The sequence below is a fragment of the Ursus maritimus genome (assembly GCF_017311325.1).
Source record: "Ursus maritimus isolate PB19 chromosome X unlocalized genomic scaffold, ASM1731132v1 scaffold_X1, whole genome shotgun sequence".
Lineage (NCBI taxonomy): Eukaryota > Metazoa > Chordata > Mammalia > Carnivora > Ursidae > Ursus > Ursus maritimus.
The window spans coordinates 124,822,264-124,833,594 of record NW_024423319.1 but is presented as its reverse complement, the minus strand read 5'-3'; the positions used below and the strand labels follow the sequence as shown (position 1 = coordinate 124,833,594).

General features: G+C 60.5%; 1 protein-coding gene across 1 annotated transcript; it reads left to right on the top strand.

The window, feature by feature from the left end:
- Positions 1–210: 210 nt before the first annotated feature.
- SHOX (short stature homeobox) lies at positions 211–9,840 on the top strand. Its single transcript, XM_040626359.1, has 5 exons — positions 211–487; positions 3,785–3,993; positions 7,912–7,969; positions 8,075–8,163; positions 9,595–9,840. The coding sequence occupies exons 1-5, from the start codon at positions 211–213 to the stop codon at positions 9,838–9,840; spliced, it is 879 nt and encodes a 292-aa protein (XP_040482293.1).
- Positions 9,841–11,331: the final 1,491 nt, after the last annotated feature.

The following is an 11,331-nucleotide window of genomic DNA, read 5'->3' as shown; positions in this document are numbered from 1 at the left end:
AGCCGTAATTGCTGCAGACAGACAGCGCTGGGGGTTGGGCGGACGTGGCCGTGTATAAATAGTGAGATCTCAAATTGAAAGGCATAAATAACAGCAGGAGGGATCTACCCTCACACGGACCGTCCTCTCCGCGCGGGGAGGCGTGCGGACCACAGCCCGGCTCCCAGCCAGCCCCGCCGAGCCCCGCGGACCCCGCAGCCCCGCGCAGCCATGGAGGAACTCACGGCTTTTGTATCCAAATCTTTTGACCAGAAAAGCAAGGAGAGCACCGGCGGCGGCGGCGGCGGCGGCGGCAAGAAGGATTCGATCACATACAGGGAAGTTTTGGAGAGCGGACTGGCGCGCTCCCGGGAGCTGGGGAGCTCGGAATCCAGCCTCCAGGACATTACGGAGGGCAGTGGCCACTGTCCGGTGCATCTGTTTAAGGACCACGTGGACAACGACAAGGACAAACTCAAAGAGTTCGGCACGGGGAGGGCTGCCGAAGGTAAGCTCGCCGCACGCCGCTCCGGGCCCCTCCCGGGGAGGGCGTCTCCTCGCCACCGAGCCTGCCGGTCTGCCCCTCGCTCCGCGCGCGGGGAGGCCCCGGGCGCCGCGGCTCGCTCAGAATTCCACCCCAAACTCTGAATTCACAGCCACGCTCGGACGGAAAGGCCCCGGCAACCCATCGCCAGTCTTTGCGTAAGAAAGGAAACGCGGACACAGGAAGGGAGGCGAGGGGAGCCGAGAATGGGCAGGGGCTGGGGCCAAGCGCTGCGAGAGGACTGGCTTTGCCCCGGGCGTTGGCACCCGGCACCCCAGCGGGAACTTTCCGGGGTCGGGGTCCATCGGGCGGATGTGCCTGAAAACCGAGGTCGGCTATAGGGGCTGCTGGGTGCGTGCCTGGCTGCCGACCGGTCTTTCTCGAGTCTCTTCCCCAGCGCGCACGAGGAGAGATCCACACGCATCTCTCCCAGCGCCCACCGCCTCCCGGCGTCCCGAGCGTTTGAACCCGGCAGGCGTTGAGGACGCACCGGCTGGTGGTCGCCTCTCCCGCCTGCTGAATCCTCTCTACTGTTTCCTCTTAGGGAGAACTTTCCCTTGAACCTCCAGGCTTGATCTGGGCTGACGCGGGCCTCTAAATTAAAACCACTCCCGCGCCCGCAGGTGGCCAGGGTCTGGACCCGAAATGAAGGGCCCCGGGAAGCTCGCGGCGGTGCCCGCGGGGCCGCCGGACCCCAGGCTGTCAGAGCCCAGCCCGCCCTGCTGCGGGCTGGGCCTCCTTCCTTTCCAAAAAGCTTCTCCAGATCACGTTGGCCGCGTTTCACCCTGTTGCTGAATCAGGGGACAGGGCAGATTTCTGGGGGCTCTCCCAGCTGGGCAGGGGTAGTCCCAACCGGGGGGATGTCTGAGCAAACAGGACAACCAGCAGCGGTAAACCAGAGGTGTAAAATGGGCTGGATTTCTCAGGGGGCACAGTTTGAAACTGCTCGGAATGTCTATTTTTCATTACAAAGAGGAAATACAGAGCCTAGCCATTCGCCTCCTCGGGCCCTGTTCCACACGTTGTCAGTGTGATGGTCCCCCTACAAGTAGACCCCCCCCCACACACACACACCTTCCCTGACCCAGGAAGCCCATGCCTCCTGCTCTTTGGGACCCTACACTTGAGGTCTCCGAGTGGCAGAGTCCTGGGTCATGGCCTTGAAATGGTGCAGATGACCCAGATACCTTTCTGAGGCCTTGACCCATGGAAGCAGTAAGCTGGCAGAGGCTTACAGATAAGCCCCTGACTGCTGGCCACCCAGGTGGCCTGGCCAGACCTGTCTTATCTCAGGGTGCCCCCCCACCCCGGGCACCGCTGGACACCCCTGGCTCTGTAATTCATACAGAGTTTGGTTTAATGGAGACGCGCTGTTGGCTGGGCGCGACTCAGGGCCTACAGGAAAGTTCAGAGGTTGACAGCACCCAGGGCTGACCTCTGTGGCTCCTGACTGGGCTCCCCCAAGTCCTTCCTAGAGGTCGGTCCCCTCCTTGTCCCGCCTGCCTCCTTTTGCCCTGATTGCCAAGGCAGCGGACCCCGGAAAAAGGGAACTCAGGAAGAGAGAAGAGTACAGTCAGGGCCTTTCAAAAAGCAGAGAACAGAACAGGGTTGCCTCCCAGCTGTACCTTTCCCCCCTGGGCTGCGTGTACAGACCCCTTGCAGGGCTGAACCCCAGTCTGCATTTGTAAGGTGGGAATGAGAGGGCGGTGTGGGAGATCTCGGGGTTCCAGCGCAAACCCGGAGGTCTTGGGCTCCTGCACGGCGGTTCCCCCGGAGCGAGGGAGCCTGTGGATTTTGCAAAGCCTGCTGCGCGTTCTTAAAGGACTTGGAAGGCCAGCTTCTCAGCTGGGATCGATCCCAAGGGTCAGACTTCAGAGACGGGGAGGAAGGCAGAGTGTTGGGGGGGGGGGCTCTAGGACAGGATTTACGGCTGGGGAGAAACGGGGTGTTTTTGGAAATGCAGTGCTTTCAGGGGATTTGAAAATCCCACTTGGGGTTAAGTGTCATGCTCAGGAGTCTTGACATTCTGCAGGAGGCAGACTCAGGACGGGGCTTCTGGGGCCAGCTCAGGGATCCCGGTTGGGGGAACAGGGTATCAGGATTACCCGTCTCCCCACAGAGGCTTTGGGGCTTTCCCCCTTTGGTAAGTTTCTGGGTTGAGTTCTGGACCGGCCTTCTCGGCTTCAGGACTCTTCTAGACACCAGGGTACTAGTGGGGCCCGGAGGTGCTCTGTGAGGTGCCCAGCGGATTCCGCGATGGAGAGAAAGCACCGGGAGACGCAGGCGCTGGGAGGTGCACCTCCCGCCTGCCCTGGGCTGGGACACCGACTTTCATTTCTTAAATTTCTGAGCTTCCTGAGGGGCTGCATTTCCTAGAAGCCGGAGGGAGAGGTCTGTGGGTTCAAACTGAAATGTTGAGTTTCGTGCCCGATGCTCGAGCCCCTGGCCCCCTCCCCCCAGCAAATACGGATGCTGTCATCGTTCTGGGGCTACGAAAGTAACACTGTTGGTGTCCCGGTGGGGACTGTGCCTCAGGGCGTGTGAATGTATGTGAAGCAGAGAGTGAGAGAGTGCGCGCGGAGGGTCCCTGCTCCTGGCGCACCCCCAGACTCCATGCTGTGCATTGGGATCGTTTTTTGTTCCCAGGGTCTCAAGAAGAGACCAGGGTGGGGGCCGCGGGCGCGTGCTCGGCTCCAGGGCCTCGGGAGGGAGGCTCCGACCCGCCTGGGGCGGCCCCTGTCCGTCTGCGCAGCAGCCGGGGACAGCGGGGTTCCCGGGCCTGGTCCCCAGCCCGGTCTGGGCCCACCCTGCTCCTTCGCGGGACCCCACACTCCGGCCATTCTGCCCAAACTTCTTTGACTTCAAATAATATTTAACAGCCCACTCTCGAGTGGAGAGAGAGAGAGGAGAGAAGATTAGGCTCTATCAATATGTCAGGAGGCAAAGTGGAAAATTAAGGAAACCGTGGCGAGATGAGGCCAAAAAACACCGCGCCGCCAATGCCCGAGTTGTTACCCAAAAGCGTGTGTTCCCCTTCGAGTCCGCTTTATCTACTGGACGCAGCCCCGCGTCAGGGCGCCTTTGCTGCCGGGGCCCCTTCCTCCGCACGCACACACTTCGATTTTAGCCGCGTGGCGCAAAACCCTGCACCGCGGGCCTCTTTCTCGGGCGCACGGCCCCGCGGGCCCCGGCAGGCAGGGGCCGGCAGGGCGCTCCCGGGAGCCCTGCGCCCTCAGCCCTGTGCCCTCGGCCCGCCCGCAGGTATCTACGAGTGCAAGGAGAAGCGTGAGGACGTGAAGTCGGAGGACGAGGACGGCCAGACCAAGCTGAAACAGAGGCGTAGCCGCACCAACTTCACGCTCGAGCAGCTCAACGAGCTGGAGCGGCTCTTCGACGAGACCCACTACCCCGACGCCTTCATGCGCGAGGAGCTCAGCCAGCGCCTGGGGCTCTCGGAGGCGCGTGTGCAGGTAGGAGCGCGCGCGCCGGCCCCGACCCCCGGTTCTCGCCGGGCCCGAGCGCGCCAGCTCGGCCCGGGCTGCAGGCCCCTTCCCGGAGCGGGGAGACACTGGGAGAGGGCTGGCGCCGGGCCTTTGGGGCGCGGCCCTCGCATGCGGGTCGCACGGTTCGTACGAAGGGCGAGGGCCCCGGGCCTGAGCGGGCCGCCCTGCGCGTCGAGGTGGTCGGGAATTGGGATGTGTCTTCACCTCTTTCCACTGTTTCTGTTCCCCTCCTCCTCCCTTCCACGGCCCTCAGCCCCCTCCTTCGCACTGCAGGGAGGGGAGGCGAGGGGCGAGGTGGGGGGAGTTGCGCGCAGTGGGCATCTTGATGAGGGCGGCTGCTGCCCGCGCGGGGCCGGATTAGCCTGGGCGCGGGGGGCGCGGAGCGGGGGGCGCGGGCGCATGAATTCATGATGCCCCATCTGGCGAGCCACTGTCTGCGGGGGCCCTGGGCGTGCGTAGCACGTACGCGGAGGGGACGCTCTGGCGAGCCTTTCCCGGGCATTATGAACGCTAAGTAAAATTTATTAATGCATTTATGGGGGAGGGTGGCAAAGATTCGCTTCCAACTCGCTTCCTCCGGGGTAGTGCAGACCCCGCCTGGGAGGTCGGGCCTGGAAGCTCCCTGCCCTTTCTCAAGGCTCTGAGCAGGACCGCTGCGCCAGGGAGAGAAGGAAAGGGGGTCAGCATCCCCGGGGCTCTGGGGACCGGTTTTAAATAAATGGAATTAATATTGCCAAGCGGGGAGGGGGGTGGCCATGAAAAGCACAGCGCTTTGAAAGCCCGGGTTTCCCGTTGCTTGGAAGATCAAGACATTCAAACACCCCTTCCCCTCCTCCCCAGCTGACTTAGGAAAACGAAAACACAAACGTGTTTTATAGATAGTGCTTTACGACATCTTTAATTTGAAAAAATATATATATATTTTTTCTTTCGTATCCCGGCCCCCTTCCGTCTTCCCGTGTGTCTGCCGTGAATAATAGGCTTTCTTAGGTGGAAATGCCATATTCTGCAACCAGGTTCCGCTCTCGTCCGCGCAGCCTGCAAGGGGGGACCCACGGGCACGCCTGCAGAGTTGCCCTGGCCATCCTCTTCCCGGAGGGAGCAGGCCGTGGGGGCATCGGTGGCCCCAGCCCAGAGAGGCCGCGGAGGCCGAGGCTGAGGGTGTCTTTTCCCGCCGGCCACCCTTCTCGGGGAAGATGGATGGGACTGCACCATATAAATTAATGAAAAGATTAAACTTTCGCTGAAGGGGACATCAACTTTTATGTCATCTTCCCGGTGTCTTTCTGCCTGGGATCTGTAATATCTCCCAGGCCTTGATGTACTGTTTCTATAAAAATAAATTACTTCTAATTTAATTGTACACTATTTCTTTCAGCAGTCTATTACGGAATAACACCTTAGCAGGGGGGACGGAGTGGCAGGAAATTGGTTCCTGGGTGCTGGCGGATCTTGAGAAAGCCCTAAAATATAAATGGGGGTGGGCGAGGGGGGTGCGGAGACCTGAGTGGCTCTCCATCCAGGGGTGAATTAAAATTTAACGACAGTAAATAATCCTAAAAACAAACATGGGAATAGAATAGAAGAAATAATTTCCTGTTGGCCACGGGGAAGAGCATCGCAGGGTGACGGGGAGGCAGACGTGCTCGTAAAAATCAATTAGCGAAAACGAATGGGTCATCCCGCAGCACGAGGCGCGGGGGGGGGTCTGGGGGGCGAGCGCAGGGGGCACGGAGGGACTCCTGTGTTATTCCTGTGTCGGTCCGAAGCGTTGGGTCATCCTTCCCGGTACAGCCTGTCCCGTGTTGTTAAAGGATAGCGTTTCAATTTCGTGTGGAAATTTGCCGTAAATAAATTGGGGATCCTATGGAAGCTGGTCCTTATTAACCTTTTATTTTTAGTGTCGTTGTGGCACGTCGTATCACGCAGCTGTCACGGTTATAATGGAAAGTTATGAGACCACAGTGAGGAGCAGAACGTAATTTAATTACATCAAATATCTCTGGGTTTATGGCGCAGAGCTAAATTAAATGTCATTATTCACTGTCTGTAATGGAAATCAAAAAGAAATCAGATTACACCATTTGTGAAAGAAATCAGGGACTGGCCCTTAATGAAGATATAACCGCTTAACCAATGTACTGTGGTTTACTTAGCATATTCAGGACTAATTGAAATTGATCGTGAATCACCCCAAGACTGATTTATTATCGCTTCACGCACGGGCTAATTCATCACTTTTATTCTTCATAATCGCACTTCCCCCCCCCCCAAGTCTCCCCCCACCCCCAACACCCGCGCTGAAAGGAAAGTGAGCTTGGCTTTGCACATTTCAAGAGGAGTCTGTGTTTGAAAAATGCCCTTCCAGGGGGAAGAGTGCGCGCTGCCTTGGCTCTCCCGAGGACTGGGTCCGGCCCCGGGGGAGAGGGAGGAGCCCCAGGACGCTCCACAGGGGTCCAGTCCCAGCAGGGGGAGGTGGTGGGGGTGGCGGTGGGGAGAGTGGGACCTGGAGGCACGCTGTCGTGGGGGGGAGAGGAGGAAGGTCAGTGCAGGCTTTGCAAACGGAAGGGGAGGTGTGTGGGTTTCCACTGGGGTGGAGAAGGGGGGAGGACGATTTGGGGATTACTTTGCAGGGGAACGTGCTTCAAGTTTTCCAAGTTCCCTGTAGCCCAGCGCCATGAGCTTTCGAACCTTCTGGAAAGCAAGTTCCAACAGGCGGGCGGTGGATCCCCCATGGATAGAAAGTGGCCTCTTAAGAGTCCGGGGAGGAAAAGTTAAGGTTTCTGATCTCCCGGGTGTGCTGAGGGTTCCCCCCATGCGCACGGTGGGGGTCAGGGGCGCAGCCCCAGGCCCTGCTTGGAACAGCGTGCACTCAGGGTGCACGGGGCCCGGCTAGCCGGGCAGAGTGGCCCAGGGGAAAGGTTTCTTTGTGCTAATTATTCTGCGTGGTCACTGACCGCCATCGTGGCCATGACGGTCAGTGACAGCAGCAGGAAACCTTCCGGAGGAGAAAGCGTGAGGAAAAATTCCCTGGTGAAGACTGTGGAGGGAGGGGCCTCCAGATTTCGCCTGGCACAGCCTGAGGGCCCCGGTGTCCAAGGACCAGAGCTGTCTGGAGGAGAGGGGGAGCCCCAGAGTGTGGGGAGCAAGGACCAGGCTTTTGGGGAGAATCGTGTGCACCCAAATTTTGACATCAGACCTGTGCATCCAGCTGAATGGGCAAGGGTCCCATTGATATCCTTTCTCCAAGAATTAGATTTTTTTTTTTTGAGAGAGAGACTGGTGCCCGGAGTTATGGGGGTGACCCGGTCTTTATGAATCCAGGACGTTCATGACTCTTTAGTATGAACCGGGACCCTCCAGGCTTCCAAGGAGGGCATGGAACTTTCTGGACTCAGGGTGTCCCGAGTTTGACTGGGGAAGGGGCCCCATTTGAAGCTACTTATCCTCCCGTGCGCCCCCTTCCTTGGCAGCTAAGTTTTGGGAGGAGGAAGGTCAGGCTATGGCAGGGGCTGGCAGAGTGCAGGAGGGGAAGGCCCACACTGATCATGGAAAGTTCTCGAATCCGCCCTGCTACCACAGCACGCACTCCTTCACTGGAGGTGGACATGGAGGCTCTTGACTTTGGGGACCAGGCAGGGCCCAGAAGTGAGTTTGGGAGTTCGCAGCTCTAGGTCGCCCGATAGGGCGGGGCTGCGTTGGGGAGAGAAGGGGGCGCGCGGGCAAGGGGCTCTACTGCGTCCCCAGTCGCACCGGCCGCTCCACCCCGGCGCCCTGGGCCCCGTGCGCGTCCGCGCCGCGTCCACGGTCGTGGGGGCAGGAAGCCCCAGCCTCAGAGGCCGGCAGGTTCACGGGGCTGCGCGCGTCTGTCTGCTCTGTTCTCAGGTTTGGTTCCAGAACCGGAGAGCCAAGTGTCGGAAGCAGGAGAACCAGATGCATAAAGGTGCGTGGTGCGGAGGCTGGCAGTGCAGCTGGGGAGCGCGCGCAGAGGCCGCCGGGGTGCGCAGAGGACCCTGGCCGCCCTCATGGCTGCTTTCTTCCCTTGCAGGCGTTATCCTGGGCACCGCCAGCCACCTGGACGCCTGCAGGGTAGCGCCCTACGTCAACATGGGCGCCCTGCGAATGCCTTTCCAACAGGTAGCCCGTTTTTCTTCCTTCTGAGCCGCGCGGGGGCCCGCCACCTCCCCGCCTCCCTGGCGTCCTGCCTCCCCCGGCTGCGCCCGCCCCCGCGGAAGAAAGGCTGCCGCCTTTACAAGGGGGCATTTATAGACCCGTTGGCATGTATTAAAATCACGCTGTAAAACTCCAAGACTCACCTTTGGGAGGGCCAGGATATAAACCCAAACACAATTTTACAAAAATCGGAGTGGAAAAAAAAAATCCCACCCACCCAGGCTGCCTGGCTGGGGGTGGAGGGGCGGGGATGCTGGCACTTGGGTGTGAGGCCCTGCGTGTACACAGGGCCCCCTGCTCGCCTGCCCCCTAGCCTCAAGGGGAGGTGTCTGCACCCCCGCTATAGCTGGACCTCGCTCCCCACCTCAGAACTGGGGTCATGGGGCTCAGGGTCTCAGGATCCCGGTGCGCAAGAGCTACTCTGCGCGGACCTGGGGTGGCTAGGGTGTCGGAAGGCCCCAGGGGCTGCACTCTGCTTGGGGCCAGCTACTGGCAGAGGGTGGAAAGTGCATGTGGGAGACGCGAGCCCCCAGGTGAGAGCGCAGAGCACTCGCGCTCCCTGCCTCGCCCCTGGGCAGGACCTGGGGTGCGCCAACGTTGGGGGATGTGGAGCACAGACGCTGGGGGGGAGCAGGGGTGCTCTGGGTGGAGGGGAGGCGTGGCCACCACCGCACTGAGCTGTTTTGCTCCAAGGACCAGGCCTGGGTTTATATTTGGACCCGTGTTTGCTAGGGGCCTCTGCGGGTCAGCTAGGGCGTGGGTGGTGGTGGTGGTTGGAGGGGGGGGGGTGTCAAGAAATAGACACCTGAGACTTAGAGCGGGTGCTCAAGCCTCGTGCTCCCGGACTCAAGGTGCCCAAAGCGGTAAGGGAGTGCAGGGAATGCGCGGGGTCCCTCTCTTTTGGCCTCGCCCACTCTGCGCCTGGGCCCATTTCCGCCCCTGCTCCACTCCTTCCTCAGGGCGGGGCGGACTCTCCGCGTCGCAGAACTGCAGCCCCGACTTGGGGTCAGCGATGGGGCCCTGCTGAAATTAGGCCTTTTGAGCACGGACATTTGGCCACACTCCTCAGGCATTCAGAGACGCCCCTGGGAGGGTGTAATAGTGTCCTAAGAGGAGTGCAGAGCCTGACTCCGGACACGTCACAAGTTCAGGGAAATTGAGGCTTTCGTGAGGAGGGGATGCTGGCGAGGACAGGGGTGCGGGCGCCACAAGGGCGGGTGGGTCTGTTCAGACTCTCCAGCTCTCCCTGTGCAAAGCAGCCAGTGGCCCCTGCGTTCACGGGTGTCCAGAGGGCTGTTCCGACTCCCCTGCCTGGTGGAGGATGGGTGGTGGTCCCCGGGGTGCGGAAAGCCAGGTTCCGCAGCCGTCCTAACTGTGCCAAGTCTGCCCTCCCAGGTCCAGGCGCAGCTGCAGCTAGAAGGCGTGGCGCACGCGCACCCGCACCTGCATCCGCACCTGGCCGCGCACGCGCCCTACCTGATGTTCCCGCCGCCGCCCTTCGGGCTGCCCATAGCATCGCTGGCCGAGTCGGCCTCCGCCGCTGCTGTCGTGGCCGCCGCCGCCAAGAGCAACAGCAAAAACTCCAGCATCGCCGACCTGCGGCTCAAGGCGCGCAAGCACGCCGAGGCCTTGGGGCTCTGACCCGCCGCCCGCCCCGCGCCCAGCCCCGGCCCCACGACCCCGCCCGCGCTGCGTCCTGCACTCGACCCCTCCGCGCCCCTCGACGGCCGCACGGACGCCCTGGAGCGAGGGCACGGGCCCTGGCGCAGCGGCCTCCCTGCCTGGGGCAGCCCGGGGGCCCACCACTGGCCCAGGGAGGGGGCCTTCCGGGACCTCACGACCCTGCCAGACCCTCGCAGAGACTGTGCGGAAGAGAGCAGGTGACGGTCAGACCAGCCAACCCAGCCCTCGGCCTCGCGGTCTGTGCGTCCTGGGACCCTGGGCCACGTGGAGCCCCGCGCGTCCTTCTCTGCTGCCGGCGTTCCTACCCTGTGCATGCGGCCTCCTATACACCTTTGGAAGATCACAGCGTCGATTACACAAAAAGATCTGGGGCTGGTCTCCGCCGAAGATGCCAATTCTTGGTTGCCAACAGTTTTACGCACTGCCGTGAAGTTGCATTCGTCCGGGGAGGAAGGAGGTGCAGGACGGGTATGGATTGCAACGTGGACTTGCGCCTGCCAGGCTAGGGGCCGCGCTCTGCAGCAATAAGGAAAGGCATCTGCCGACCTCCGACCTCGGGAACAAGGTGGGGAGGGGGTGGGGGAGACCCGAATCTCCCACGTTGTTGTCACCGTACTGTTTGGGGACCTGAATCACGAGCACCGTTTTCATGCACACGTTTGGCCCCAAAGCACCGAGTTTAGGATTCCTCGTGCCATAGAGCAGGCGACTTTATAAGTTTTCCAGTATTTGATTCCCGAACTGACTTTCGTTTGTTTGTTTGTTTTTCGGCTGTTTCACAGAATTCAGACGCAAATAACGTGCATAGAGACACAGGGGCGCGTGGTTTTAAGGTATAATACTGATGCAGCATTAATTTTAGTGAAATGCAATTAAGTGCAGTAAAGTGCAATACTGTAAATGTTATAGATTTAAAAGAAAAAAATAGCCGTGCACTCTTGACCCTGTCAGCTTCGGACTTCTAAGGGCATTACTTCCTCCTGCATGCTGCGGGCCTGGCCGGCTGGGGCCCATCGCCGAAATGATGGGGGAGGTGGTGGTGGTGAGGCAGTGTGGTCTGGATCTAGAGGAATTGAGGTGTGTGGTATGTGATAAAGCAGGACCTGGGGACGGGGGAGATGCCAGGATGTGAGGCCGGTGGCTGAGCTCTTTCTGCAAAGAGAAGAGGCTGAGACGGGTCCTCTAGGCAGTGAGTTTTAAGATCACGTTTTGTGGCGGTGGTAGTCCGTTCCGGGTCTGAGCTCTTCTTTCTCCCTGCGTCCCCACCCCCTCTCCCCGGCCCCCACCGACTGAGAAAGCACCAAATAGCGATTCATTGTACGGAGTGGGAAACTCGCTTGAAAGGACGGAACCAAAGCGTTAGGGTCCCCGGTGAGGCCCCTGAGTTGTGGGCGATGGGCTTTGCATGTACTGTATGGGAGCTGGGGGGCGGGGGGGGGGGGCGAGCCG